A 27,032-nucleotide genomic window follows, 5' to 3' on the forward strand; every position below is an offset into this window, starting at 1 on the left:
AGGAGTCACTAGAATTGCTGTTTGACTTTTGACATTACTGTTACTTAGCCTAGGGCATTGCAGGCAGAAGAGATTTAGATGGAAAGGAGAACTGTGAAATTACTCTATAAAAAAGTGTATTTTCACTGATTTTTCTTTAAACTGGCATATTTTAAGGAAAGCGTAGTGTTGTTGCAAAATGAAAACACAAAAACAGTAATAAGAACAATAATAATAATCCCATAGTGCCTTAATTCCTTTATTTGTTTGTACAAAGCTTCTTGATACGAAAAAAAAAAAACAATATTCAAAAACTATTCAGTGAGTTAGTGAGAAGGTTTTATTGTTTCAGGAACTAATTAGTTACTAATCTCTCTATATACACACATTGAAATCTCAGCAGAAAAGAAGTTTGGTTATGGTCTTCTAGGTTATGGTCTTATTTATAATAAGAATTATCTCATATACTAGATAATTTTTCAGCACCCTATTTTAGGATTCGTATTTTGTAAGCGTCACCGCCTGTATAGCATATATTAAGTATAATACAAATCAGGCTGGAGTTTTAATTTTGCAGAACTAGCAGCTCATGTATCATCAATCCCGGAAAAAGCTGCAGTTTAATGGTCCCCAGTATCTGAAAAGCACAATTATCATTCTGTAATAGTCGTAGCTAAATTAACAGTGGCTTTTGTGTTTGTTTGTTTGTTTGTTCTTTTTTCAGCAGTGAGAGCTAACCTGTGTAGGTGTGTGGGCTAACAAATGTTGGTGATAGGTAACTGAAGTCTCAAGGTTAGACATCTGTATTTTTTCTAGATTTCTTCATGTCAGTGTTCTCTGCACGGGTAGCACACAGTGTCTCGTGCGCTGCAGGAGCGGCGACATAGCTGGGTTGGGGCCTTCTCTTTTGTATCCTGGTTGACTTGAGTGCAGTTGTGTTCTGATGCCCAAAGGTATAGGTGGAAGCTGTTGAGGAACTGGCTTCTTTTCTTCGTGACTCTACAAAACCATCTGTTCCCATTTCCTCATAAGAAAGTTTACAGCTTCAAGGACTGTCATTTATTCCCATATCTTCCTTCTCATCTGAAAAGGAAAAACTCATCCCTCTGTATACAGAACTATCCATCAAAATCTCATCTTAGTATACAGGGGTTTTATGCAGAGAGAATGAGAACTCAGAAAAACAATGCAGTTAGTTTCAAATACAGTATAGATAACTTGCTTTCTTAATAAAGTTTACAGATGGAAATAAAGATACAGAAAAATATACAAACAGATCATCAGGTTCATAACAGACTCTACAGCATCCTCCACGGGCTATTGCTGCTTTCCTTTTAAAAAAAATAAAGAAAGAAAAAGATTTAAGTGTCTCAAAGAAGGTGATCTGGGCATTTTATATCTCAGCCCTCAGAGAAGCAGGTTCATTGGTAGTGCCCACCGTGCACCATGTACCCTAAAGAAATTACCCCAAGCAAAAGAACTGCGGTAGTGCAGCCTGGCTGAGCACAGTGTGCTCTTGGAGGAAATAATACATCAGAAATTGGCTATGCCTCGGTGCGAGCCTGATTGCTAGTATGGCTAACCTGCTTCTAGCATGCAGACTATCTCACGTCTTTTTATATGACCCTGCATTGTATAATATTTACACATCTAGGCTGATAGGTAGCTGGAGCATAATTTAGAATGTTTGCATCACTAAAATGGGACTGTTATCTAAAAAGAAAGATTATAACAGAAGAAACCCAGAATGCAAAATAATAAATATTAAACCTTGTTTTCCAGGCTGTTGAATCAATTTATAGTAATATATAAGTGAGCAGGAAAGTAACAGCATCTGGTAGCAATAAATGTTTCCTTTCCTGAGTTACCAAATTAGTTATGGGAAGGTGATTAGAAATAAAATACAATGATTTCTGATAGCAATAGGTAACAGTGCACGGGCTTTGAGATAAGAACTTGACAAATGTGTAAAATAAATGCAAAACTGGTTTTGAAAAGGGGTGAGATTACCATTTTCTATGTTGTGTGCCAAGATTTGTGCGTTTCAAATGTTAGCAGTTGGCTTCTTTTCAAAACTGATAAATAATGATGTTTGTTGCGGAAACAATTATCCTAAAAATAATTTAAAAGGATTGTATCCCCTTTTTGTTTGCCTATAAAGACCACATTCAATTTATATATAGACAGAAAGAGCTCCACTTGCATCTATAAAACAGTTCTTAAATCAGTCTAAATTATTGATGTGCACAAAGAACTCTTTCCGCTTTTGTTTGAAGTTTTATTTCTGCGGCGTTGTGCTTTCTAATTGTACTTTCAACTACTATGACATCTGTTATAGTTGTTTCAAAAACTTTTCAATAGTTTTCTTTTTTAATGATAGACAGGCTTTTCAAAGACAAACTGTCTTCATTTTGAGCAAGAAAAATAATTAGTTGAAAAAAGATCACTAATTTGGCCGGGGAACTCACCATTTTACTTCTTCTTTTTGCAAGTGGCTGTTTTATATGATTCCAGCACCTACTCAACAGAAAGCTGGCCAAGAAGAATTCATCTCTGCAGCAACTCAGAAACCACAGAGCATCAGCATATGTCCTTTGCTTCCCCGAGGAAATCCAGGACTTTATTCTACCAAAAAGAGTACCGAGACAGTACTTCACAAACTGATAGTCTCTGTATGTCTAACAGATGGAAAACTGAGCTACTATTCCAAGCAGCTATGCCAAACAATATAGGAAAAAAGCTCAGCAATCAGAGATGAGATTAATTCTTAAAAGTCTGCTTAGAAATACTTTTTAATATCGCTAGTGATATGAATATTTGATGCAGCAGTAAATTCATTTCTAATGATGTAAGACATAACTGCAATCTTATTTCTGGTGTAGAAATACAGGAGATGTTTAAATTATCCCAAATTAGGAAAGCACAGTATATGGATATTTTCTTGTCTTTTTTACAAAAGAGAGTATTTTTCCCCTTAAGATAGAATAGGCTTTTAGCTTTGAAAAATTTAAGTCCAGGACTCTGGTCCAGTTACAGTACACCATGACTAACCTTTAAATTAGAAGTTGCCTAGAATTCATATAATAATTAATACAACGCTAGGAGATTTAATTGACCACAAGATTAAACTATTAAGGAAAAAATTTCATCCTAATTGAGAATTGAACCCCTACCCTCTATTCATTGAGTGTCTGCTCTGCCACTTGAGTTGTGAATTGGGGGTTAATTGACTGTCTAGAATCTCCCAAAGCGCAATTATTTCATATAATGGTGCTAACACAGACTGTAGTAAGGCGATTTTTAACGGCATCCTTTTTTCCCTTGGATTTAGAGAGATTTCAAGAGAACTGTAAGAAGAGATGCTGGATGTAGGGGAAGGAAGAAAGATGTAATCAAAAAAGGAGTTGGGGTTTCCTTTCAAGTGCCAATTGATAAAGATCAAAAACCAGAAAGAGGTCTTGATGTGGATTCACAGTTAGAATGAGACCTCACCAGTTTTTGGTTAATAGATTCCCTAATCCCTGTATCCTGTAGGTCACACTCAAATCCTAGCACTGTTGCACATTCCTCTTAAGATTCGACAGTACTCACCTGTGGTAAGATCTCACATTGTTCTGACTTGGGTTGTGGGTTTTGAACTCCACTGAACGCATCTTGGTTTCTTGGACTGATGATTAATTAGTTTTAGTCCATGAACCATGTTTTGCTCTCCAGTTTAAATATTTATGGCTACACTCCTGTGATGACAGTGTCGCACTCCATGGGACAGAAGACAGTGTAGAGGCAGGGATTTCCCCAGTGACACAAAATCACCTATTGCTCTCAGCCGTTTTAATCTTGGCAGCTGTGACACTGACGACATATTAGAGGATAAGAGGTGTGTCTGCAGTGCTTGGTTCAAGCACAAGTCCTGGATCAAAAGGGAGACTGTTGGAGGGTTACTAGTAGCTTAAGACAACCTGGAATATGCTTGGGCTGGACCAGCATTCATCTGCTGCAGCATGGGGGAGCTCTGAAAAAACCAGCACAACACTGACCCTTCCTCCTCCCACTGCACTTCGGGATTAGCACCACAGTTTGTTACTCCTATGCAATTAACGCATCCATATTTTGAAAAACTAGTGCTTCTGAGCCTGTGCATCAGAACCAAATGAGTATCTTAAATCTTACGTTGGTTTAAGCAGTGGCCGTAATGTATGGTATGAAATCTCTTCAGTTTTTTTTCCCTCTCTGTACTACTGTCTTATTGTATACACTTTTTATTCTCCCTGTCCCCTATTTGATTTTTTCAGTATGTAATTTTGCTGCATATTTAATTGACTTCTCTTTTTCAGCATTTGTGGAATATAAATTCATCGATGAAAATAAAATTTGTGGCAAAATTATTATTCCCAACTCAAGTTTTTATAAAGACTTAGGAATAACCTGTAAGTAATCTTAAATAAACTGCAATCAAAATCATAAAAAGAAGGGGCTAGGTATGCTTGCATTTTTTTACGTTTTGTATTTATTTGCCTACATGGTAATTAATAAAATTCATAGTAGATTTCTCTGCTTCATTAGTGCAAATTTGCAGAACTTTTCTAATTATTATTCTCCTTTGAAGAATAAGTAATAGAGATAACATCAAAACTTTATAACTAAATGAAGAGTTAGTTATGGATACAGTTAGGCAGTTTTATTTTTAAGTACATTCCATTTTTTTAAAGTGTTTTGATAAAAGTTCTGTCTCTATAAATACTCGAAGCAATTACTGTCAGTACAGGAGAAGAATTCAGGAGAAACATTTTTTGTGTGGAATTATTGAAGATAAAAGGAAATGCAGAAAAGTTTATGGCTTAAACTTTGCATTTTGAAATTGAATTGAAAATCTCATGGGAATGAAGGACTGACTGTGTAGGTAATTCGTGCTTAAAAATACGTAAAATCATTGTATGCTGAGCAAAGTCTGGCAAGTCTGGAAAGGAATAGTACCCCATAGCATTAAGGGTGCTCAGAAATAGAAACAATTTAAATATGTTTTTTAAACATATTCTTTAAATATAGTGCTATTTGAACACATTAACATCAAAGAGGGGATTTTGCAATGTTCCTGATAGTTCACTAGGCTTATAGTAGGCAACAAATCTTAGCCATATGTTGCTCCGGACTGGTATACGGAGGAAGGTTGTGCTTTGCAAGTGTAGGAGTCCCCAGAGAACAGAGATCACCCCAGCTCATCCAGTACCCCTTGTGCTTGCACGCGAGGTTGCAGAGATGCCACGCGCAGGTCAGCTAAGGTAGACAGGACTCGCTTCTACTATAGCTCCTTGTTGCAGGGTGATGCCTTGCATTCACAGTTTAACTTCTTTTTTGCATAAAAACATATGTGCGTTTTGCTTACTTTTGCATTCTGCTGAAATCCCGACCACCAACCAGTGTATGATCACAGGTCTGTAGGTTTCTACTAAACGAAGCGGAAAGCGGTGCAGCTGATCTCTCAGAAGGGCAAGAAGACACAAGCGTGAAAAGAGAGCTCAGACAGTGCCGGTGACTGCTACACGTGCATTGAGGCATTGTTATTTTTAAGGTGACTTGCAGATAAACACACACACTTTGTAACCTGCTTTATCAGCAAAGGAGACGTGTTTGTGCTACAGTAATATCAGTAACATAATCTCTTAGATTCTCTGGTTTTGCTGGAGGTGTGTTAAAAAGCTGAAAGTGTGGAGAGCTGGCATAGCACAGACTGTCTTCAGCTTGAGAAACAGTCTTTGAGACTAAAAAGGGTTTTCTTCTTGCTCGTAAAATAGATATGACAAATAGGAAAGAAAAAGGGATTTACAGTGTGATTCACATTCAAGTTAGGTTTTTTAGTCGCTCATTCTCATCTGGTCATTAAAATCCGAAAGTAAAGACAGAGGAAAGAAGTTCTGCTATTTCTAACATAAAAATAGGATTGAGTTTTCTGCAGTGTGAGGAAAGAGTTGTCCCAGGCCCCATGTTAACAGACTAGACTACAAAAAGCCACTGCCACCTGATAGGACAGTGCTGTGGTGAAGAAACAGCGTAAGAAAGAACAGCCTCCCCATTGCTTCTGCCTTTGGAATGAAAAACCTGGGCATGTTCACAGTATGAACTAAGTGACAAGAGCAGTATTTTACACTCTGAGTGTGATCTCTTTAGTGTTCTCACCTAGCTCAAACATTTCCCCTTTAAATATAATTCTATCCCACAGTTTTCTCCACCTGCTGTTTTCTAGGATTTGCACGTCCCCAGTCTACAAATACCATCATTCTTCAGTTACATTCTCTAGCCATGTTTTACACCGACAATTCAAGCTCCATCCAGCACCCAGCTTGCTTTCCTTCCTGCGTGCCTGCCTTATTCTTTCCTTCTTCTCTCTCTCTCTTTCTGTGTTTTGTTACAGAAAACAAAAAAATCCGTAATCTTGACGCAGAAATTTCCAAGGTCAGCAACCTGTTTGTCTGTTTTGTTTGGTTGGTTGGTTGTGTTTTTTTTAATAAGTACCATGTTTCAAGAAAAAAATTAACTTGTCTTTTTTTTTTAATTAATTAATACGACATCCCAAGGGAAAAAAAGATCACCGCTAATGACTTCCATGTAACCTAGATAAGTGTAATCAGCCTTCTGTGATGTCACTGCCTGCTCTTGGGTCAAAACAAAAATTTCAGGAGGCATCACATAACATGGCTATGTCAGAAACAGGAACTTTTGCTCTCAGTAATGTTGATTTTTTTCCAGTGTAGACCTGCAGATCCCAGGGCTGCTGTACATCCGATTGTTTCCATTCCTTGACTTGCTGTTTGTTGACCATTTTTAAAGCTGCACATTCAAGTCCAGCATGTAACCAAAGGTGGTGTATCATAACCGCTATTGAAGGATTTAGTCCTGGCCTTCCAAGCCACTCAGGGTAGATCCGTGCTGCCTCCTTTTGTCAGGTAGTTTATTCGTAATTGCAGTGGAAACTCATACCTGGTACAAAGCCCCCTGGTAAAGCCCGGTCAGCTCTAAGAGCAGAGGACACTGAATCCTTTGGGGAGAGCTTGACCCTGCCTCAAGGTTTCCTGTGTCATGGTGGAAACTGTGGATCAAATTTTCTTCTCATGGAAATTTGAAGTAATTGCTTGGAGTAAGTGGAAGCCCCTGTATTATTGCCCAGCGAGATCAGAAGCTGTACATTGTAGGTATTCAGCATTGCTCAAGGAGTACTTTAAATTATGTTGTAATTACCATCAATTCATTTCCCTTTGGAAACTTGCCTCTAGATGGACATGGTCTGGCAAGCTTCTCAGTCAGTTAACAAGCAAATAAAAATCCCAACAGCCCCTCCCCGTGCTGCCATAAAGAGGTCTGGGCTGAAAGTAACGCGGAGCTGTGGAAAGCAGTCGTTCTGCTTCGAGCATGCCCTTGCGTGCAGCATTAGCCTTCACCTTCCTTTCGCTGTTACTGGAGGAAGTAACTGATAGTGATCGACATGATTTCCTGGGCATAGTACATTCAGATTTTTATTATGATATTACCAGGACGTATGTTTGTGGAAAGAACAGATATATATATATATGTTTATCCTTAGAATATAAACTCTGGAGAAATGGTATATTACCTGCATGAAGCTGAAAATATGGAAAATATGGGTGACTTAGTGGTCGGGAACTGGGCTCAGCTTTGCTTACAAATCAGCTTGATGATGAGGCTGCAAAAGTTATATTTTCTCTGCTTTCACATAGTGAATTTATTAGCTTCTTGAAATTGATTTTGGATGCCTTTCATTTGCCATTGGGCTGAAGTCAAAAGCAAAACGATGATATACCACATTTTGCTCACTCATCTTTTTATTGCCCAACTATTGTTATTGAGTAAAAGACATTCAGCGTGTTTCCCAAAGGAGACAGAAAGCACATTTCATTTTCTTTTTAATTGATGGAAGTTTAACTGAGTGCAAGTCCTGCAATTCTCAACTTCAATATCCAGGTGGCAGTTACAGAGGGGTAGAGGGGACAGGGACTGGGATTCTGTTTAGATCAGGGCTGAGAGCAGAAGCCAGGAGGGCTGTCAAACTTTGTACTGTTTTATTTGCTTGGAAGGAATGGTGCAAAGTTAATATCGATGCAGCGCTATGAAAGTGTTCAAGTAGTTATCTCGGGGAAGGTAATGTGAACTCAGCAGTATCATTACTTTGATCTTTGGTTAAAGTCTTACAAAACTAGATTGCTGTTTGATTGACAACCTTGTCAGAGAGTGAATGAAGACTGACACTCTAATATTGAAAATGCAGCGTTTACAAAACTTAAAGCCCAAGTTTTCTCATGACACTGCTTCTTTTGTGGAAGAGTGAATTTCACATTTATTTTTAAATAAGTGTATACCTTGCTGCGTGCAGTTAACACGTATGATTTTAGACTGCTGGTTCACAAATACCCTAATATTTGATGCAGATGTTTTTATAGCAACAGCATTGTCATATTGTATTTGGAGAACTAGGAGTTACTGCTTGAAGGCTTGAGCACAGTGGTAGTTATCACAACTCAATACCAAATAATGAGTGATCTGACATGCAGGTGATCAATAGAGATGGCAGGCTGCAGTTTGATTTGGGTAGTCTCTCTGGCAGTTTCTGAGTGGGTCCACTACAGAGGAGAAAGGGCTTCTACTGTATAATGCCACCTCAAAAGGTTGTCTTCAGTTATTGCTTATCCTAGAATTGTCCCCTTAACACCTCCAAATAGACAGAAGCTATTAAAGGCAGAGCTGATCTCCAGGGTAGACTCTTTCTGCTTTCATGGTGCTAAACTGCTAGCCTTACCTTATTTCTTGGTAACCAGTCATCGCTGTTCTGTGTTTGAAATCCACCCTACCTTCTCAACCAGTTGGATTTTTCAAAGAGACCTGGGCAGCCGGCTCTAGGCGGCCCTCCTTGAGTAGGGGCTTGGACAAGATGACCTCCAGGTGTCCATTCCAACCTCAGCCATTCTGCGATGCTGATAATCTTCCGCATGATGTTCCGCTCTCCTGACATGGCCTTGTTGCAGTGACTTACCATCACGCTTGCCTTTCTGCTTTGGGAAATCTTGGGTCACGTTGTACAGTTGCTTCCAGCTGCTGCATTCAGCCTGCTGGCTAGCTCCAGAGCAGGTTCTTCTCTGACTCTCACCAGGGTGAAGCCCCAAGATGTCACCTACCAATACAGTGTCTATCAAACATTAGAATCTAAAATATGCTTCTCCACTCTTCCCTCAATTTCTTCTTTTCACTGGACAAAATAATGTATTTTGTTCAGCACTATGAAGAACCCTCACTTCCTATTTTGTGTGAAATGACATCAACTGCCATGATACAAGTAACGTTTAAGAATAAACCAAATTGTGGCTATTTTCACATCAAAATACCTTAAGCAAATAGATGTCTGTCCAAAATAATAATCCTACATCATCCAGAGGTGTTAGTTAAGAGACTCTATTTATATGATGCAGATTATAAATAGGCATTCAAAGGATTTTCACAGAAGGGGCTGATGAGCTGTGCTACAGGGCGTGGGAACTACTTAAATAGGCTTTACTGTCAAAGCCAGTGTTTTTTGAGGCTACATCATCAGTTTTTCCTGGCCTTCTGACTCTCCATTTACTTTACTGTTGCTGTATTCTGAATGCAGTTCTTTCTTTACCTCTGATATGTTTAGATTGTATATGTGTGTATATATATAACAGTAAGTATCTATAGAAATAAGCATGAACACTTGGAACATGATATATATGCAATACAATATCATATCTTTATATTCTAAAGTATCCTTTATGAAAGACTATTAATTAAAAAGCAAGATTAAAGCCACTTTAATCAGCAGTGCGGCTTTGCTGAATAAACCTTACATTCAGCCGTATTTCAAAGTGGACATATATAAATCACAAGAATTATTACCATTTCATCATTTGAAGTCTGCAAATGACTGATTTTGGAATGAAAAACGTATGTAGCTATGCTGATAATGCTAAATAAATTATTTTTAAAACCCACATTTATATATTTTTTATTGTGTGGAAAATGCATGTCCACAGGGGGAAAAAAATCATCTAAATTTTGCTGTAAAGATTTTTAAAATATATATATATTTTCCTTTTGGAAATTTCTACAGTCTGCTTCAATATTGCAACACATATGGTATGAAAATTGTACTTTCAAGACAATTACTATTTTTAAACAGTTTTCAAAATTGCCTCAAATAATAGCTTGTGTACAAAAACTGGTATGTTTTGTATTTTATAACAAGCAGCTTTACATTTTCTAAACTTTGACAAATTTCTTCCTGATTTTTTTTTAATGTAATAATAGGATTAGTTTGACTACCCCTAATTTTTCCTTCTCTTTTTATATAATGTATGTAGGCACTGGTGGTATATTGGGAATACTTCTGAGTCTTTCTAGTTCTGTCTTACTGCTTTCTTTAGTTCTTAGAAGCCTCTATGGACATACAGGTCATAGCTGTTGAAGATGTTCTTTTTTTTCTTTTTCTCCTTTCTCTCACCAAACATATGTGTGTATACATGGCCTATAACATAGATATTTATGTACCAATTCAGTTGCTATGATTTTGATAAAGCATTTCTGGCTCTTGTTGTGTTTTGATTAAAGATTTACAGTTCTCCTTTTGCCTCAAACCTCATTTTTAAAGGCCAAAAGAGAAAAGAAACCCCAAACCATAAACACGTTAAGTGAAATATCCATAGTGGCTTCAGTTAATGGTATTTCCTTAAAGCAGATAAGTTACTGAGCCCCCTTTTAAAACAGGAGTGTTAATTTACTGCTTCCTTTCATCTGTTGAAATAATTACTTTTCTTTTTTGCCTTCAGTAGTTTGTTCTGGTCATTAACATTTCTGTAAAATTAAGTTTGAAAGGTGCTTTTAATGTTCAGATAGACTGCAGTGCATGTTTGACTGTTAAAATCAACCTACTTAAGGCAGAACTAATGTTTAACACTCGCAGCCATTTGAAGTAGTTCACTGCCCAGTTTAATGGTGCTGCCAAGGGCAATGGTCACATTACTTGCTATTATATTTTGGGGGTTTGTTATGCCAGCAATAAAGACAATCCGTGATATTTCTGAAAACATTGGCTTAGATCTTAAAGACATCATTTTTCCACTAACAAGCTATAAACTTTAATTTCTTGGGGAATAGCGGACAAGAACCACCAAGCCCAGCTCTTGGCCACGTTCACCATTTAGGAGTGGTAGTTGCATGCTACGTTGTTAGTGTTGAATGACTTTTCTTGCAAGATTTGTTGAAAAAGACATCATCAAAGTGTACTAAACACAGTGATGGTCAACTGCACTGGAAGAAGTCATTTTATATAATGGTAATTGGATTTTTCATTTTGTACGGTATCGAGGCGGTTTTAAGACACCTACTCTGGCAGGTGAGAGTGAGCTGGGGCAGCTCAGCCTGGCCTCGTGGAAACTTGGTGCAGGAGGTGTGAGGAGCACGGCCCAGAGACAGTTCGGCTGCTGCATTGTGAGGTGTGGTCATAGACCAACTGTGGTAGCTTCTGTTTCATTGCGATTGCTGTGGATTTTCCTGGCTTAGTTGCAACAAAACCGGGTGTCTCTGTCATGCAGTATAAAAACGCTTCTCCAGCCTTGCGTTGAGAATAGCCCTTCCCAGTGGCTGAGTCCACTTCGGGGCAATCTAACTAACACTTCCTCAGTCTGTGTATTTTGGAACATAGGTCAAAGATCATTTATGGGAATCTTTGAGCAAATACTACAGGAAAAAAAAAATGTAACTAGTTCTTTATGTAGCGGAGTATATGGACACTTTGCTCGAGTCTTCAGGAAGTTTGATGGGAAAAGCCATGTATAGGATTGGACCCCAAGTAACAAACAACCAAATGAGGGAATGCACATCATTTCCGTTCCTTTCTGAGGTGATGAATGTGTAACAAAATGGCTGCTTTTTCTGCTTTGATGAGCAGGAGCAGACAGAATTTGGAAATAAAACAATACATCTTCTCAACCAGAAAAAATTATATATATTTACTAAATAGTAAGTAAAATTTTCCCCTTGGCTAGTCTATTGCAATTTTACAAGCTTCAACAATGCTGAATGGATGTTATTGAGAAGTGAATTTGGCTCATTCTTTTTATGCTTTTAATAAATACTCAAGGGAAAAGCGGTTGTTCAAGCAAAATGAAATACAAATAAACATAGAATTTATTCTCAGTAGGCATTCTGAAGAACATGGAGCTTGAGTTTTATTCCATTTTTTTTTCTGGTACTTGCAAGCAAAACTAAAATATTCATATAAGCTGTCAGTTCTCTAAAGTGAATTCATCCTTTTTAAAAAATAAAACTAAATATAAATTCAGTGGATAGAACAGAAACAATGTGAGACATAACAAATGACATTTCTGCCCCAAAGTACATCATTGTAATGGACCATGTTATTCTGGACTGTGGATATAAATGATTTTTTTTCTTTTCGCAGCGGTCTGTGACAATTCTTGAGACACAGTCATGCACAAAATGTCATTTGTAATTATAGCAGTTTGCCATTTTTATCTGCTCCATGCTTGTTTCTTGTTTGATTGATAATCCATGTCATGTTGATACTTAACAGAAGTTACCAGTTTTTATTACCTAAATTTCTGGACAAGGTTAGAATTTTTTGTTTGAAGGAAGAATTAAAAAAAAAAAAGTTGGTTACTTCCCAATGCATTCTTCACATGGAGTCCTAGGGAGTCACTCAGGACCCACAGAGAAATATAGTTAGTGGAATACACTTAATGGTATAAAGAAGAATTTAGTCTGTGGGCTTCATTTCTGACTGATCATTGCCCAAATTTTGAAATAGGCCTTCAGAAATGTATGACTCCCCAGGTAGTGTCCTGAGGAGAGTCAAGGCACCTCTTTGGGATCCGTAATTATTTAGATTGCCATTTACTTTTTTTATATATATATATATATTCTTACTTTGAAAAAAAAAATAGTTGCACAGTCTAATAGTTGTTGGTTTAAACAAATCATACAGATTTTTTTGCTTGTTCTAGACAGTATATCCTCCAACTTAGATACCTTTTGTCAAAAGCAATGCAGGTTCATTTTAAGTCAGTATTTATTATTAGAGAGTATAAATTCAGACACCACACATCATAAAAGCAAGAGCACATTTTATTGTTTGAGAATGACTGAACTGCAAAGGTTCCACAGTACCCAGACAGAGGTTGGCTCTTGAAAACCATATATTTTATTTGATTTCTTAGAAGGTATGTATGAAAATACCTTCCCAGGTAAGGTTCATGCTTCAATAATATTTTGATCCCGTTTGTTCTTCATTACCTTTATGTGGTTGCATAAATCACCCAGAAATAGCTTTATCACCTTGGGTTGCAATAACCTTTATGAAAACTTAGGTGCTCAAATGGCATGATACGACTATACAGCATCGATACCTTTCTGAATTTTACAAAACTAGCTGATTAAAGCTGATTTAAATACTACTTTCAGTCTAGAACTCTGCCCTTTTAATAATCAATTAAAACATTGTTTCATTGTGTTTATTCAGCACATAGAAAGCACTGCTTGACATGTATTAGACCTTATGTAGCAGTACACAGCTGTAGCCCATCCAGCATTTTCCAAATGAGTTTGCACAAGGAATAAAAGATTGCCATCTGAGCAACACTGGAGGGAGACAAGAGCAGACAAAAGGCAGTTAAGCGCTACAAAAAAAAAGAAAAGACCCTGTTGAGAGAGAAATTTCTGAGCAAATGCCTCAATTTCACAGGGAGATACTGTAGCAGGCAATGTACATTGATTTTAGCACATGAAGTACATTCCATTTGGGATTCATTAAGCTTCATTTTGTGCACTATCATAAATGGGTTTGTCAGCTACTCTCTCAAGTAATGCACAGTTTCAAAGCAAGGAGGTAGAATAAACCAAAGTGAAAATACAGTGTGCCCTGCAAAGGGCGTAAGCCAGTCTTAATAGAAAAATTCTCTGGTTACCCAAACCCATAAGTCACGACAGCAATAATCAAAACATAATCATTTTAAAAAGAGTTTATGCTTATAGACTTTTTGGTACAACTTAAAACATCGATAAGTTCATGCTCCCAGCTGACCTGGTAGAAATCCCACCGGAATGGCAGATGCACTAATGGAGTTCACAGCCTTTATTTCTGTCATTTTGAAAAAAAATATGCAGACTTCCATTTGATACGTTTTAGTTATTCTTTTTTTTTTTTTTAACTGAATATGGGCAAGGTACGTTTTGTTTCAGTCACAGTTGCTTTGTCAACTTACATATTTGCAGCAGGCGGTTGCCAAAGCAGTTATTTTCTCTCCCTTCCGTGTTTACTTGGGAGCCAGCTGCAGAGCTCGCCCTGGCACTTCACCGCCTCTCCAGGCTTCGGCTGCCAAATCCAGAGGCTGCAGAAAGTGGCATGCCCATGAGGCTGGGCTTTTCAGCAATCCAACCTAGTCCAAGGCTGGTTTGAAACCTGTTTGTGAATGAGTGAGAGGTGTAGAGTACTGGTTTTCTGCATAATTGGTTTGAGTTTGTATTGCGTTTTAGTTCGTATTTTGTTTTCAGTTAGGAAGCATGCAAGTCCAAGAGATTTATCCAAAAATCTGCGTCGTAGATTTGTATTTAGTTATGATAACACTAGTGGCATTTTTTTGTCTTAAAGTCGACTAGAACTTATAGTGATTTAAAAGCAGAAGATTTGTGAAGTTTCTGAAAATTTTCCTGGAGTGATTGGTTTGCAATCCCAAATCAATAAAAGAACAGTATTGTACATGCACATAGCTCTGCGAAAAAATATCTTCATTTGCTTGGTGCTCAGGTTTTTGTGCTTTGGCATGAATGGATGTTAGGATTTTATTGAAGAAATTAGCCTAAACATCGAGACTTTATTGCCAAACTTTGCTCTATGCCACATACCATAGCAGAGCATGACTTCATGCGTCTTGCTGTTTCAGGTGGATAGCAGAAGTGACCGCAGTCTTGGGCAGAGAGAATAGAGGGAAAAATGCTGGCCAGCTTCTGGGAACTGTACTCTTGGACTGTACTAGTAGCCTAGTAGAGGAAAGCATAGGACCCTGGATTTAGCTACTTGTAATTTAAATACTTTATTTAACACTTTGTTGTTGTTGTTGCAAGTGATGTTGTGTCTCGGCTATGTAACCGGGAGTTGCAGTAGCGAGGTGGTCACTGAATATGGTCTGTGAAGTGAACCTGCAGCGTGTGGCAGCACAGGTTTCGGCCTCCCCAGGAGCCACACTCAACACTCAGGGTGATCTGAAGGGAGGATACAGCAGATAAATGTCAGATAGCTGCTCCTTTCTGCAGAAAGTTTTCCACTTTCTTTGCTTTCCTCAGTATTTGATCTTTCAAAAGAGCTCAGGATAAGTGACAGCAGTAGACTTAACAGTTATTAGGTTGCAAAGTAGTGGATGAGGACTACGTGGTGGTTAGCTTACATTTATGCTGTGATCGTAGCTGCCATTTGGGTCAGAAAGAGTTTTCCCTTTTGATAGATTGGCTGTGTGCTAGGAAAACTTGTCTTTCCCCAGAGCATCATGTAATTATTTGGTGGCAAAGAGTTGTGCTACGTTGCTATGGACATGCAGCTCTCCACTCCGCGAGCTGCTGTAATCCTGATATATGTGACTCTAATCATTCTGTCACTAAGATGTAATATCGATACACCAGGACAACATTTCTATCAGAGGGCCTATTACTTGCCCTCTTAGTCGAAGAGGGGAGGACTGGGATAAGCCAAATTCTGACTGTTTCTTAGCCCGAGAGGGGCATTAGGTTCAGTTCTGTAACCTCCAATACCTGCAGGAGATACGGTGCTATCGAACCAGCAGCACTTCGGAGTGCTGCTGCACACCAGGGGCTGGCTGAACCCTCCAGGGGGAAAAGGGTGTCGGTCTCGTTCTGCGCAGGAGCCTGGTTTCTGCAGCAGGAGCTGGGCTGGCAGGCAGGGCCGTGCCACAGCTGGTCCTCTCCGCCTGTGCTGTGGGACTGAAGGATGTGTGCTGTGCAGCACGGGAGGTCTGAGGAGCTGGTGTGAGACTAAAGTTTTATTTGGAAGACTATGTAAGGACTGTGTCAGGAATTATACTGGTAACGGCCGTGGCACGGAAGTGCTACTCACCTATAGAATTAAAACAGTGAAAAGGTAAATTTAAAAAGGATGAATTTCTCACGTTTCTTGATAATCAGGCTTTATAAAATCAATGTGTAACTGAACTGAGTTGAAATGCTAGGATATATAAACAGCGTACTTCTCTGACAGCTGAAGAATACATAATTAATTCAAAAGGAACTTTAAGGTGTTCATCTTTCTATGTATATTTTCCTATTAAAGCAGTCATATTTCTCCAAGCAATCAGTTTTGAAAGTTGTCATAAATTTCTACAGAGCAAAAATAATGCTGGTGAACATCCCCTAACTGCAGTCGTAATTATTTCTGATTAAAAGTGCCTTGGCCTTACAGCACCAGGGAAATTAATAGGAGAAGGTTTCTACAAGTTTTAGAAGATGAGCAAAGACATACTCCCTCTTAAAATTATTTAAGCAGGTGCTGTGGGAAGCCATTGCTTTTATAAGGCTCTTCAGATGTTTACAGCAAAACATTTTTTCCCAGTGATTGAATTTTTCGAAGTACTAAAATACCATGGAGAAATATGTTTCCCACCAGTTTTATGGCTCCCTGGATGCATTCTATACAAACCTTGTATCTGCTTGGACACAAACACTCTATTGCAAAAAGATATCTTGCCATTTTAACAAGCTATACTGCTTTGAAAGGATACACTGCATCACCAGTGGGAATGTCAGTACCTTAAGAGTAATACTTCTTTAAGGGTACTATTTTATTAAAGCAGACCTCAGTAATTTGTTCCTGACTGTTATACACCCTTATTTTATTAAAGGTATTTTACATCTGTGGAGGAGATTACTACCACTCCTATTTTCTCCACTACTTGGCTTTAATGGATGGTGTGGAATATAATATTTATTAAGCCTAAGCAGGGGAGGACATAATAGCAGAATTGTCCTTTATAACCTATTTTATACAGCTGTAAAATAAACCTTAATAAAGCAGGAATAATTATCCAGAAATAGGAAATGGAGTACTCTGCCTGCTTCAAATATTTGAGGGATTTAACTGCTAGTTACACATGTACTTCAAGAAATTGAACTTAACAGTAATGATACTGATACTAAGTCGGTACTATTTTTAAACAAATTAAGAGAGATGACGTTATCTTGGGTGTCATAATTGCTATGTTAACATAAATCATATAATGCATAACTTTCTAATCTCTCTATAGTATTAACAGAAGACTTTACAAAAATATTTGTACTGATTAGCTTTGAGGTTTAGAGTTCTTTTGCCTGTGTTCAGATGGCACCCATGGCTGGCTCCCTGGCTTCCAGTCAGTTCTGGTGATCACTAAGCGCTGATGTTGAGGAATAACATCGCTCCTTATTGCACCATTCTGTGCACCTTTACATTTCCTTCTGGCCATTCAGGACCTACATTTACTGCCTGGACCCCAGAAGGCAACGAGTGTCTCGAATCCAGCCTGGTTTTGCCTTGGGTTAGGAACACAGACTTCTGGAAGGGAAGAACGCCATTTCAAGTGTGTCCTTTGCCATGTACCTCACATATGCACGGTTGACATGTGAATAGTTCCCTAGACCAGGAAGACAAGTTAAAAAGCCTTTCCTGGTGGCACATTTGCAGCTTAAGCAGGCAGGTGGAGCTTTTCAGGTGTGAAATGGGAATACAAGCAGAGCTGCCATCCTGGTGAAAATTTGGTCCCACTGATCACAGCTCCCTGGAAGCACTTACACGGTTGTGTGTGTTTTGTGAATAGGAAAAAATGGGATCTTGCTAATGAGATCTGTTTCAAATTATTTATTATACTACCAAATGCTGCAATAAAGGGAGTAGAAGATGAAAATTATTTAAAAGCACGTTGTATATTTTTATTACGAGTGGGACATGAAAGAGCGTGGCTGACTGCGGAGACACGGGCTGCCTTTCCTTTGGCTGGTCAGTAGGCTTGTCAGGGCTCTCGTGCAGTCCTGGCCGGCGGACATGCGCGGGGCCTGCTCGCGGGGCACACCTCGGCCTTCAGGCCCGCCGGTGTCGGCGGCCATCACGGGCAGCCGCCAGCCTGGCCTGCCCACCCTGCAGGCCGCACCAGCCGCGAGCTGCCGCCTGTCCAGAGGCCACATGGCTGCACTTTGTGGTGCTGGGATTGAGTTACCACGGCTCTCGGATGCACGCTCAAGCAGTTTATTAATGCGAGTGCCATGCCTCGCTGACCGTGGCTGTGTTTGGCCAGGAGCTGGCTGGCACGTGCTGCCTGTGGCCATGGCGCCGCGGGTGCGACTCTCCGCGAGCGGGTGTCCCCCTCTGCCTGCAGGGGACCGGTGCTCTCCGACCAGCTCAGGCTGCCCGGCCGGTGTGCTGGCCTTCAGCCTGTTCCTGACTATCCTCATCACACCCAGCCCATGTTTCCACACCGGCATTATGCAATAATTTTGTTAATTGCACTGCTTACTGGATAGATTTGTTTTTCTGTTTCTTGTGTGATTTTTCTTCTTGGTAGCAATCGTTGGAATCTGTCTCAGAGAGAAAGGGAAAGGTTTTGTACTAAGGACCTAATGTGGCTCTGTGAGAAATTGATTCCTGCCCAGATATTCCAGAAAGACTGGAAGAGCAGTTCCTGTCTAGCTCCTTCCTTCCTGATTTCTTCCTCCTGTTGTCCTATTTATTTATTTTATTTTCATAAATGAATATTGTGGAAATGATTAGGACTGAAGTTATTACATTAATTATCCAAACTGACATTTTTGCAGTGTGTGAAAGGACAGGGTGGTATGTAAAATAGATGCACTAAGAACACCTACAGTATGACAACAAGTAGCAGGGTAATTGCTGAAAATGAAGTCTTTTCTGCTATCCCTTCCCTTCAACATCTGTTGTTCCATATGGAGTCATAAATATTTGCAACAAAATAGTTGAAGAAATAATCTCAACATTAATAGGGAAAGAGCTGAATCCGCCAAGAAAATTGAAGAATCTTTTTTTTTTTTTTTCTTGGCAAGTTCCTCCTACCCATCCTCATCTGACAGTTTAAAATCTCAGTAGAGGAGTAGTCAGACTACAGTGATACTTAAAAATCACCATGAAAAAAACCTTTGTGAATATTAACAGGAGAGTTAGCTGAAAAAAAAAAAAAAAAATTCTTGATAATGGCCATGAGCAGGATTTTGTTTATGTTGTTTGTTGTTTCATTTTCTTCCTTTCTTCCATGTCACAATTTTGTTACTAGCCTTTTATTGAATAATTCACATTTTCACTTTTCTCTACTGTCAGTAGAAATAATGCTTCTTGCCCGTGTGAGGAATGACAAGTTACTATTACTAGCTGAAAGTTACTAGTTGCTTTAAATTGCCATATGGAAAATGCAGATTGACAGTAATTAAGCTTCTCCATAGATTTAGGAGATAAAGCACAGAGCAACCTCAAATGTTTTGGAATCCAGATTACCAAAACCTCCCCGAGGAACAGTTCATATCATAAAGCAGGTATAATAATAATACAGACAAACAATTAATTGTAAATAATTATTGCACAGATAAAATATAGTACTTTGGAAGGCTTTTAATACACTTATTGGTAGCATTAATTGTACTTACACTTTTTCATAATGAGCATAATTTAATCAATTGATATCAGTAGTATTTTTCCTAATCTGTATGTATTGAACTTCAGGCTGAAGTTATTTGCAATGAAACATTTTAGTTCTGATGTCTGCCCAGTGAATTACTGCACTCCTCTATATAATTTTTTAATGCTGCAAAATGCAAATCTCATCTAACTTAGGTCCTTTTTTTGTTCAGGTTGGAATTAATGAAATATTTTCAGGTGCTTTTACTGTCAGTGCCATGTGAACATCAGAGCATATTGTAAATATGTTGAAGTTATAAATAGGTATAATTTTCTGTCTTATTAATGAGAGTGCATTGATGAAAATGTCAAAGCTGTATAATTATGTGCCCCTTGTTAAAGAGTGCACAGATAAAGACAATTTTTAAACTCTTATTTCAGTGTTTCCTGCAGAAATTTTCATTTCTCTGCTTTTTGCTTCCTTCTCCTACTCAAACACTAAGTGCCTTCTTTATGACGTCCTTCAGGAAAACACACCCTCGTACTTCCTGAGAGCAGGTCTATAGAAAGGGTAGTCTATGCATTGCTTGCGCAGCTCACCTATTTTTCACTACAGTAATATTCAGTTTTTCCTAAGCCAGCACATTGCTTTAAATGTAACAGACATGCTCTACATTTTTCCCCTGTGTTGGAAACAATGAAGAGATTTTACAAAACACTTCAGGACAAAAATCAATTGATTTCAGATTGCATGGGTGAGAACCAGCTGGGAAGCAGATACTGTGAAGCGGAGGATAGTTGATGTTACTGTTTTGTTATAGTTTCCAAAAGCTTTTAGGGCAGCCTGGAAATGTATATATAATGATTAGATACTATTTTTAAAGTGAAGTTTCTTTATGGCAAAGCTCAGTAGTGAAACATGCTTGTGTGCTATCAAGTTGTATCAATCATTTGAAAATGAAGTAAAGTCTGATTTAAAGCTAGTGCAGTGGATTAATCAGATACTCCCCAGTTGCATTCATTGACCCTGTTCATTCAGGGACTGTAATTAAGAAAAACAGCAGTGACTTTAAATTTGGCACCTGAATCACAAGGTTAAAGCAGTAAATTTCTAAGTCTGGTTGGGGCCAGGTTAGAAGGAGGTATTTCTCCTCACTGATGAAGAGGAGTGCTCAACTCCTGGCAGAGAAGCAATGAGTGAGGGAGAGAAAGGCAGGCAGATGTTTATGGAGGATTTTCAGACACAAGACAGACAACCCTGTCCTTGCAGACCAACAGATATAAAATATTTGAAATAAACAGTGCTTCAGATTACAGGATTTACATACTTTTTGTAAAAGAAAAAACAAAACAAACAAAAACAACAGCAACAACAAAAGACTACTAGTTACTAGTTAAGCAAAACAAAAGTTGCCAAGGTTTAAAATTAAAATAAGAAATCTCACTTGTTTTGGAAAACTGCTTCTTCCTGTCAAAAATTAGGATCTGAGCCCTAATTCTGCCAAAATAGCCATTTTTTGTCACCACTGTCTGTGTGAATTAGAAATACAACTGGAAGTCAAGGGTTATCAGTTTGGATAATTTGGCAAATAATGCTATTTCAAATAAAAATATTCTATCTTAATTGCAAAGATGGGTAGGACATACAACTCAGCTGGTGTTGCAGGTGCTCTGTTTTATTTTATTAAAGGTCAAAACAGAGCATTAGAGCACCTAGGCTGTTCTTCTCTAACTGTGGACCATTAAATGTAATCCCCATCATTCAAATATGAAGCTTAAAGAATTATAATTATGATAAACCATTTTAGTCCCTAGCTTTCTAAATTGTATGCCATAGGCAGAGAACAGGAATGACCCCAGTGCCATCTATGTCCAAAACCGTATTATTAATGCTGGCTGAAGGTTTTCTAAGATCGAATGTCTTAGTTAGTAAGTAACAGATTAATAGCTATAAATTCTGTATGATTTTTTAATGCTTTTCTCTACATGTCACGTATTTATTTAATGCATTATAACTTATGTTGTATAAACTATTGGAGGTGAGGCTTACATGTAATGCCTCCAAACAGGTAAGTTTTGAAGTATATGTGAGTAAATAACGTGATAATCTAACTACTGCTAGGTAGTTTGTAAATTTTAGCTTTAATATTTCTAGCTTGTTTTGGGAGGGATGTGACGTGTCAAGTATACCAGGTATATGAATGATGGATTTAAAAGCATACCTTTTGAAAGAACATAAACCAGCTGGTAAACAAAATTGCCTGTTGGTTTGGGCTGTGCACTGTCATGCAGGGAGCAATTTGTGTTACTCATGTTCCCAGTGCTGCATTTAGTCCATAGCTTGATGCTTAATTTTCCAATCCAGATTTCTGCAACTTAGGCAGAAGATGGAAGATGAAATACTTTAGTATATTGCATTAACAACAAGAAACTTTCTAGCACCTTTCCACGTGCTTTCCTGGGATAATAATTCAATTCACTGTTAGTATTTACTCTGTATTTCTTTTCTCTGAAATACGCTTTTTGCTTTCGTCTATTCACCTGGATGCCAGCTAGAAATTAAAATAAAAAGACTGCCCTCTAAATGGATTCCTGAATGCTATTATAAAGCATGGCAGGTTTAACAAACAAGCTCAATAAAAGTAGTTCCCACTTTGTTCCAATAAATAGGAAGGTTGGTTGTGTCCTTGGTTAGATAGTATTTGTCCTAGCTTTATTTCTTGTTTATTCTGTTGTACTGTATGTGCGAGTGCTGCTTTTAGCATTTATATCTTTAATTTTCTTTAAAATCAAAATGCTGAAATCAACATCTTTTTTCTTCTTTTAAAGTGATGCATTTGAGACAATCTGCAAAAAATACTTCCAACGCATGCCATTTTTAATTGCTTTACCAATCAGGATTTCTTAAGCCTAGCTAATAAATTTCTGCCGAACTGTGCACTTACTCAGAATATGGACAAGATGTAGACACCATTCAAATGTGAAGACCTATTACAAGATTGAAATAGATTTCTAATGCATTTATCATTCATCTTTGCAGAGTGTGATTTCAATCAGAAAAAAAATGATGAATGGTTTGACAGTTTCCACCCATATACGCTAAAACATAATATGCTTCTTCTAGTTTTCAGCTATTACAGACTTTAACATGCAATGTGACCTTGGTCTGCAAAGCATGTTTGGTTAGCACAAAAACTTAATCATAAGAAGTCATAAGTAGAATCCTTCTTCTTTACTGCCCTTTTTCTGGGACTTGGAAATTTATTGCTTGTGGGACAGGTAGGATATGAACAATGGGCCAAATAGAGTCCAGGGTTATCTCATCTGTGTGAAAACTGCTGCTGAAAATCGATGTGACCTCTGCTACACTGTCATCCCAATTCCCACCCTCTGTGTCCTATTTGTCTTTTGGTAGAAGCTTAGATCTGTGTGCTGTCTCTATGTGTCTCTCTTGGGCCAGATTATCAAAATGAATCATTGCCTGCATACCTCTTATATTTCTATTTATTTTCCTGGTGTTGACTAGGTCTGATGAAATATGATTCTTTTTGCATTTGATCCTCACTGCAGCAAGCAGCACCTAATTTAGCTGTGTCTATCTCTTTAAAGAAGAGTAATACTATTTTGAAACTTCAATCTGCTGTACAGTAACATTACAAACCATAGACCATGCAACCTGTCTTCACAGTCAATAGTAATTTTCCTTTCAGCCAATTTAATGTTATTACTTTCATCTCCAAATAGGAGAGATTTCTAGAGATTTTAAAGCCGCTGTAGTCTTCTGTTATGCATACTTCATGTATTGCTTTCTTTTTCAAATGCCACTTCTGTTTAGTATTTTGTGACTTAGATATTATTTCTGTATAGCATCACATGCAACAACTAATCAGTTCATTTTAAAAACTCTGTCACTGATAGGAAATGCTTAAATGTGAGAAACAGTGTATCTGAATCAGCACAAATTCTGAGTCTGTTACCAGAGGGGTTTTTGTTCGTTTGTTTAAGAAATGGATCGTTTAAATTACACGAACGCAGCTCTAAAATGATAGCTATGAAGATGTGAAGAGGTTACTGGCTTTTGTTGTTATTAGTCCTGAAGAGTCATTATGAAGATGTTCCATTTAATGAACTCACACAGTGAAAACAAAATACTCCCTCAATAGGGATCTCAAAGAATACTTGAAATCTGCTAATGCTCCTGGCTTAGTTGTCAGTAGGTGTGTTTTAGAAACAGCAAAAAGCACTTGCTGCTCAATAGGTGCTCCTGGAGGTTGTTAAACTAGATAACAGTACTGCTGCAGAGACGCTGTGGTTTAATTTGTTGTGGTCAGATTCCTTGTGATTTATTTATTTATTTATTTATTTATTAATAAGAGAAGTGGGAGAAGCGAGGCCTTTTGGATACAGTGTGGTCCAATTGTAAATCCTGGAATTAATATGACCAAGACACTTGACAAATGAAACTATCAGGACTGTCTGTGTAGTTGCCATTAGAAAACACATGCATCATGAACTTATGGACAATATATTAGTTTCAAACTTTACTAAAAAGCAATTGCTGAGAAGCTATTCATGATTTCTGCAAGTGCCAAGGAGATTAGAGGAATGTATTATATATGGACTGGATTTCCCTAGAATATTACACCAATATTTTTAACATTTCAGAGAAAAACAAGTGTGCAGAGTTTGTCTTTAAAGCCTACTAGCAGATTTTAATTTTATGATTTTCAGCAATAAACTCGATTTTTAAAATGCATACTTGGAGAAGTAGTACACAAGGGGATCTGAGAGAAGGAGATATATCTATTATTATCCTAAAATATCATTAAATTGTCTATTCAGAAATGTGAGTTTGGTGATAGTACAGATTCATCACAGAATCTGAAAGATTTTCAAAAAATAATTACTAATATCATTGTTTATTTCTGTGTACACATTTCTATTGTCTGTGCACAGCTCGATCTATAGCAACTTGATCTAACTGAAACAACGAGCAGAGGGGAAGTTACCAGGCCCCAATTCTACAGTTTATAAGAGGTGCATCAATCTAGCTCTGTGCAGTAAATCGCAGGAGCAGGGCCCAGCGCCGGAGTGCCCTCTCCTCCCTGGCCGCTCCTGTGACCCCCCCACCACCCAGCCTTACACCCTCGGTAGAGATAACTCAGCAAAGCATTTTTGGCTACTGCCCGTGACTAGAAAGGCTGACCGTAGCAAGGCACTCGTTAAGAAAGCCTGTGCTGACACCTTACTGACAGCCTGGAGTTGGTGCTAGCTAAGCAGGAGGGGATGACTCAGTGGAGATTATTTACTGCTGAGTACGGGAAGGATAATGCTAAAGGGGTAAAGAGATGTGATACATTTCTTGATTAGAATTTTTTCAAGGTTATAGCAACAAAAAAATGCTCGTCGCAGAATAGCAAACATGATAGAATGAAGAAAAGTCGTTCAGGTTTAATGAACTGCGTAATACTGTTATAATTCTGTAGTATAATTCTGTAGAATTTGAGATACAATAGTCTATACTCTATTAGAGCTATGTTATAGTCTTCAGTATATTTATTATTGCTCTGAATTATTTTGCAAACTTGCCTTAGCGACAGCCATGGCTGCCCAAAGACTGAAACAATGTCAATTTTGCTAATATGCTTGTATTTTGACTTCCAGGGAAACAGTTTCTAGAAATGACATTTACCTATATTTCCAATGCTTTCTGATGTTGCTTTTAAACCTATCTTTACAGAAGAGGTCCAAATTGCCATTCCAATAATGAAACCAACCTTAGATAAAGTCCAACTGGCTGGACAGGCCTTGCCTCCTGGATTTCCTGCGCCATTTCTTTTTGCTGATGGTCTTTCATCAGTAGAAACACTATTAACCAACATTCAGGTAAATTGTTCTCTATAGGGCCAGGCTATGTCATGACAGATAAAATGTATTTCTTTTTCAGTCTCTTTAAAAAGTTCCAGAAACTATTTTGTATCTGCAATTCTAATTTCTTTTATTTAATGTAATGCTTAGGTTTTCACTGTCTGGCATTATTGATTATGAAAGAGTTTTATGCATTGTCTATTTGACTTAATAGTCGGCAATAATGGTCATATTAAAATTCACCAGTCTCATTATTCCTCCTTTGCTTCTCCCTGCAGTTGACCAAGGTCAGCAATGATATGGCACTTCATTTGTAATAAACTGTATCAGTAGGATGAATGTGCAAACGCTATACTGAATGATACCATGCCAGAAATTTGCTCTTATCTAACATTTAGCTACTTTAAATGCACAGTTGCATTCCAGGTCTATAGGTTCCTGATATTATTTTATTTTTCCTAGAGGAAGTAAAAGAAACAAATGGATGAATTTTGTCACTGCTGAAACAAAACGTTATTTTCAGCTCTTACATTTGCATGTGTTTTAGGGCCTTCTGAAAGTGGCTGTGGACAATGCCAGAGTCCAGGAAAAGCAGATACAGCAGGAAAAGAAAGAGTTAAAGATGGAGCTCTGTAGAGAGAGAGAACTAAGAGAGAGCTTGGAAAGGCAACTTACAGCTGAGCTGCAAAGCAGAGGTGAGTGAATGAAAAATGGAGTTTAGATATCTATTAAATGTATAACCCTTCGGCATTTCCAGCTGGAGCTATTGAGGACTCGGAGTTAACTGACATTCATACTTCAGTGTAATGCAGCAGTGGACTAGCACTGGTAATGAAAGATTTAAATTTAATAAAAACAGAATGAAGCACACTTTTCTGTAAGCAGACAGAACAGTGACTGAAGGATTATTTCCTGGAGGGCAACTGGCCACAGAGTGTTTTGGCTGGTTCTGTGGAGGAAGGCTGATTCAGTTTCATGGCTTTCACATGCGTTATTACCACTCCGCCTGTGTATTCCCAGCCTGATTTCTTCATTTGACAGCTTTAATTTCTTTTGTTTCCTGCTATTATCCTCCAAGCATTGAGGATCAGTCTTATTTTGAGAAAGATAATATGTCTCTAATTTGGGTATTTAGGTGATTTTTTTTGATCATCTTACCACTTACCTAGCCTACACTTCCTGAGTAATGGAGATTTCTGTAGTTTAGGTATTCGTCAACTAATTTTTCTTGTGGATAGCTTCAGTACAGCAAAATAGATGAAGTACAAGAAGTTGCCTACCCAAGTGCAAGATCTGAAACAAACAACCCTAGATAATTTCTTTTCCATCAGAAGAGTGAGATACAAAAGCACTCCCAATATGGGGCCTCCTAAGACAAAACCATGACTGTTTAGAAGCTTTTGATAATAATAGGCAATTAAATTGGTAAATCTAATTTTTCGCTGTGATATTGCAAAGCAGGCAGTCTTCTTTTTAAAATTCAAAT

At 38.0% G+C, this 27,032-nt stretch overlaps 1 protein-coding gene across 8 annotated transcripts in view; it reads left to right on the plus strand.

Moving 5' to 3' along the window:
- DACH2 (dachshund family transcription factor 2) overlaps nucleotides 1–27,032 on the plus strand; it is a 289,571-nt gene that overhangs the window by 247,180 nt on the left and 15,359 nt on the right. For 7 of the 8 annotated variants that reach the window (XM_080554408.1, XM_080554407.1, XM_080554414.1 and 4 more), the window contains 2 exons: nucleotides 25,419–25,564; nucleotides 26,094–26,241. In XM_080554408.1, the coding sequence (XP_080410534.1) occupies nucleotides 25,419–25,564; nucleotides 26,094–26,241 (294 nt within the window). Of the gene's footprint in view, nucleotides 1–2,471; nucleotides 21,536–25,418; nucleotides 25,565–26,093; nucleotides 26,242–27,032 lie in introns of those variants that run through there. The other variant, XM_080554411.1, reaches the window with a different exon arrangement.

This window comes from Anser brachyrhynchus (genome assembly GCF_964034855.1).
Source record: "Anser brachyrhynchus genome assembly, chromosome: 13".
Classification (NCBI taxonomy): Eukaryota; Metazoa; Chordata; class Aves; order Anseriformes; family Anatidae; genus Anser; species Anser brachyrhynchus.